A 4,850-nucleotide genomic window follows, 5' to 3' on the forward strand; every position below is an offset into this window, starting at 1 on the left:
AGGCCACCAGGTCGTCGCTGGAGGAGGGAGCGCGCGCTCGCTGGCCTGGAGAGGGCGGGGGCCGCAGTGGCTTTAAAGCGCCCAGCCCGGGCGGCGCGGGGCGGGGCGGCTCTCGCGACTGGGGGACGCAGGGCGCAGCGGCCGAGCGGGGTCCCCGGAAGCACAGCTGGGCACCTCCGCCTACGGCCGGCCGCGCGCCTCTTCTCTCCCGCGCCAGGGAAGAAGCGGCTACGGCCCCCACTGGGCGGAGGCACGGGGGTCATAGAGGGGGCGGAGGGGTCCACGTCGCGGAGGAGATGGTGCAGCACGTGCTGTGACGGCGCCCGCGCCCCGAGGGTCCCAGCCCCGAGTCCCTGGGACAGCATGGAGCGCCCGGAGCCCGAGCTGATCCGGCAGAGCTGGCGGGCTGTGAGCCGCAGCCCTCTGGAGCACGGCACAGTCCTGTTCGCCAGGTGAGGGCGGCCCGAGCGCCCCAGGGGTGCGGGTGGAGGCTGCCTCGGCGGGAAAGGGGTCACGCAGCAGCACCGGCCCCGGAGGAGTGAAAACTGGCCGCTGCCGGGGCTCTGGGGCGCCTGCCAGATGTGCGCCAGAAGAGCGGGGCGCGGCGACGGCTGGCACTGCCCCTCTGCCTTTCTCCCGGTCGTGGGCGCCTGTTGCCAACCAGCGCCGCACACTCTGCTCCCAACGGGGCTCACCTGGTCGGGCGGGGTCCCCTCCCGCGGATCTCCCCACATACGGGCGAGTGGACCTCCGTCCCCGCTCTGCGCCTCCATCCCGCCTTGTGCCTCTTGCGTGTTCCTTGCGTGGCGATTTGCAGGGGTGCCCCTGCTGCCGGTACCAGGGCACTGGGGTACCCCGAGGGCCGGGGAGGGGAGGTGTGCGGGGCGAGCTCCTGTGTCCGCGTGTGAGCGCGCGGGGTCCGGCTCCAGGTTTGTGGATTCCTGACAACCAACGGGACAAAGCTTTCCGAGGAAAGGTCCAGAGAGCCGCCGGGGAAGGGGTGACAGACGCGGGAACCTCACCGCAGGGGAGAGGGATGCGGGGTGCGCAGGGCCTGGGGGAAGGGGAGGCCAGTCTCCAACTGGCCGTCTCGGTAACCCCTCTGTCATCACCAACCGGGCACCGCTTCTCTCACCGTGGTGTTCCCAATCCTTGGCACCCTCACGCAGTCCAGAACTTCTGCCCAGGCTTCCGCAAAACCAGCCCGAGATAAAAGAGGAAAAAATTCAGTTACCCAGTGAGCCCTCCCAATGCCGAGGAGAGCCTCTGCTTCTGCCTCCGGACTCCCCCCAGCCCACTTTTTTTTCAGGCACCCGCTGTGGCTCCGCGACATCCAAACTGTGTGACCATAGGCAAGTTCTAGCCTCACTGGGCTTCTGTTTTCTCCTCTGTAAAACTGGGATAACACTTGAATCCACTGCTAAGGACTGTGAGAAATACAGTTACAAGTTAATCACACGGAAAATACTCAGCGCAGGAGAGAGAGAGAAGGGCTTTCCTCTACTCAGCGCAGGAGAGAGAACGGCTTTCCTCTCTGCACAGTGTAACTCCAGGTTTCCTGTTTGGGGACTTCTTCTTGTCCCAAATCCCATCCCTCAGCTATTCACTGAGGGGCTCCTGCGTGCCAGGTGTTGTAAGAGGCCCCAGGACACATTGCCCTTTCTAGGATGCTGCCCAGAGCCAGTGGAAGGTGTGACAAGGAGGGCAGGGCCAAAGCTGGCCAGGGAGCAGTGCCAGGTGGGAGAGTCTGCTGTACTTTGCAGCTGAGACCCGGCTTGGCACCCTGCCCCAGGGCTTGCTGGGGCTTGCAGGGGCTCACACCCAGGGCTAACACCTGGACCTCACACCCACAGGCTGTTTGCGCTGGAGCCTGACCTACTACCCCTCTTCCAGTACAACTGCCGCCAGTTCTCCAGTCCGGAAGACTGTCTCTCCTCACCTGAGTTCCTGGACCACATCAGGAAGGTGAGGGTGGGTGGGGCTGCAGGGGCCTCTGGGATCCAGCAGAGCACCTCCCTGGTGGAGAATGGGGAAAATAACTTTCTGCCCCAGGCCTAGTCTTACTCCCCTTCTGTTCCCCGAAGCAGGGTATCAGCTCCTTTCCCTCTGGGCTGGATTGGTCTGGGACATCAGAATCAGCCTATTCCCCTACCCTGTGCTCAGAGAGCTGGTCCCAGCCTCTGTAATGACAGGCTCCCATAGGTTATGTTAGCACAAATCCTGGCCATTGGGAGCCATCTGCCTATGAAAACCAGGCTGGGATTTTCTTAGAGTCTCATGATTTTCTTTCTTTCCTTCTTTTTTGAGATGGATTCTCACCCTATCACCCAGGCTGGAGTGCATATGGTGTGATCTCAGCTCACTACAATCTCTGTCTCCCGGGTTCAATTGATTCAGCCGCCCGAGTAGCTGGGATTACATGGGTGTGCCACCACACTCAGCTATTTTTTGTATCTTTAGTAGAGACAGGGTTTCACCATGTTGGCAAGGCTGGTCTTGAACTCCTGACCTTGTGATACGCCTGCCTTAGGCTCCCAAAGCGCTGCAATTACAGGCATGCACCACTGCGCCTGGCCGTATTTTTCTTCTTCTTTTTTCTTTTTTGGAGTCTCAGGATTCTCAAAGGGCCTCGGTTTCTCCTTGTCCCAGTAGGCGTGTTTAGAGATGTGAGTTCCTCAGAGGAGACAGGCTTCCTTCATGGGTGTAACATTAGAGTTTGGCCATCACATATTGCGTGCCCCCTGCATGTAGTAGACACAGGCTGCCTTTGACCCCTGCTCTTGGAGAACTGAGGGTCCTGCTGGCCTCTCTTGCTTTGGGACCCTCAGGCCTTTGGCTGTGATTGTGAGCAGGTGGGGCTGCTCTGGCCTCTCTGTTTCACTGCTGCTTGGCCTTGGCAGGTGATGCTCGTGATTGATGCTGCAGTAACCAATGTGGAAGACCTGTCCTCACTGGAGGAGTACCTTGCCAGCCTGGGCAGGAAGCACCGGGCAGTGGGTGTGAAGCTCAGCTCCTTCTCGGTGGGTAAAGGAGCTCTGCCTCTCTCCAGAGCTCCTGACCTGGGGCCACTTCTCTCTCCCAGATCTCCCCTAGCCACCCATTCTCTCTCCCATTCCCATAGCCTTGGATAACCAGAGATGCATCTGTTACCTGCTGTGTAGCCTCGACATGGGCTTGACCTCTCTGAGCTTCCAAGTTTTCTTTTCTGGTATGGCTTCTTTTAAACCATAAAAGTTAAGGAGCCTTTGGGATTAGCTGGTCTGCTCAATTTTCTATTGCTGTGTATCAAACAACCTAGAACTATGACAATGCTTTCCAGTTTCTCATGGCTGGGCTCAGCTGGGCAGCTCTTCTGTTCTGCGTGGCGTAGCTGGAGTTACTTGTGTGTTGTGTTTAGCTGGGAGCTCAATTGAGGCTAGAATGTCCAAGGCCTGTCAGCCTTTGAGCTCTCTCCCTGTGACCTGTTGTCATTCACTAGTCTAGCTGAGCTTCTTTATGGAATGAATGGCAGCTGAGTTCCAAGAGGGAGATTTTAGGGGACAAGCTCCAGCGTGCAAGCGTCTGTAGAGCCTCTGCTTGTGTCACTCTTGCTAATGTCCCATTGTCCAAAGCCATTCACATGGATAAGCCCAGTGTCAGTGTGGGAGGACCCTACTCAAGGGCATAAATCCTTGAGGTGTGGCCCATTGGGGGCCACTGATATGACAGTCCACCATATAATCCGGTCACCTTGCCAGACAGTGAGCACTTTGAGGAAGGGGCTGTGTTGGTCTTGCCCTTCTCTCCATCCCCAGCACTAGTACAGTACCTGATCCACAGTCGATATTCAGTTAATATTTGTGAGATAAATAAACCTTATTTTATTATGAGTAATAATAGCAAATGAGAGCCATTATCTTTTATTTAGTTAGTTAGTTATTTATTTTGGGAACAGTCTTGCTCTGTCGCCCAGGCTGGAGTGCAGTGATATGATCACAGCTCACTGCAGCCTGAACCTCCCAGGCTCAAGTGGTCCTTCCACCTCAGCCTTCCTCATAGCTGGGACCACAGGCATGCACCACCATGCCCAGCTAATTTTTGTAATTTTGGTAGAGATGGGGTTTTGCCATGTTTCCCAGGCTGGTCTCAAATTCCTGGGCTCAAGAGGTCTGCCCACCTCAGCCTCCTAAAGTGCTGGGTTTATAGGTGTGAGCCATCAAGCCTGGCCTATTATCATTGTAGGTTTCCTGTATACAGATGCTGTGCTAAGAGCTTTTTCTGGATTATTCCATTTTAATCACCCCAACAGGTCCAGGAGTTGGAGCTTCTACTTTCCCTGTATCACTGATGAAGCGGCTGAGGCTCGGAGAGGTTACATAACTTACTGAAGGTCACCCGGTTGATGAAGGGTGGAGTCAGAATCTGAACTCAGGTGTATCTGGCTCCAGAGTCCAGGCTTTTAGCCCCATCATTGCTACCTTGCAGATGAGGAACTGAAGTCTGGGGGCAATGACTTGGTTTGGTCTAAACTGGGAGGTCCCAGGCAATGCTTCGGCCCCAGTCATGGGGTGGTTGCAAGACTAAGAGTGGGATGAAAAACGTGAGGATAGGCGGCCGGGCGTGCTGGCTCACGCCTGTAATCCCAACACTTTGGGAGGCTCAGGCGGACAGATCATGAGGTCAAGAGATCGAGACCATCTTGGCCAATATGGTGAAACCCTGTCTCTACTAAAAATACAAAAATTAGCCAGGTGTGGTGGTGTGCATCTGTAGTTCCAGCTACTCAGGAGGCTGAGGCAGGAGAATTGCTTGAACCCGGGAGGCAGAGGTTGCAGTGAACCAAGATTGTGCCATTGCACTCCAACCTGGTG

The 4,850-nt window shown here is 56.6% G+C and overlaps 1 protein-coding gene across 2 annotated transcripts in view; it reads left to right on the plus strand.

The window, feature by feature from the left end:
• NGB (neuroglobin) overlaps window positions 1–4,850 on the plus strand; it is a 6,326-nt gene continuing 1,476 nt past the window's right edge. The window contains exons 1-3 of one of the 2 annotated variants that reach the window (XM_017528556.2): window positions 1–452; window positions 1,854–1,965; window positions 2,901–3,020. In XM_017528556.2, the coding sequence (XP_017384045.1) occupies window positions 364–452; window positions 1,854–1,965; window positions 2,901–3,020 (321 nt within the window). In that variant the 5' untranslated portion in view covers window positions 1–363. The remainder of the gene's footprint in view (window positions 453–1,853; window positions 1,966–2,900; window positions 3,021–4,850) is intronic. The other variant, XM_037738498.1, reaches the window with a different exon arrangement.

The sequence above is a fragment of the Cebus imitator genome, unplaced genomic scaffold, assembly GCF_001604975.1.
Source record: "Cebus imitator isolate Cc_AM_T3 unplaced genomic scaffold, Cebus_imitator-1.0 Scaffold54, whole genome shotgun sequence".
In the NCBI taxonomy this organism is placed as follows: Eukaryota; Metazoa; Chordata; class Mammalia; order Primates; family Cebidae; genus Cebus; species Cebus imitator.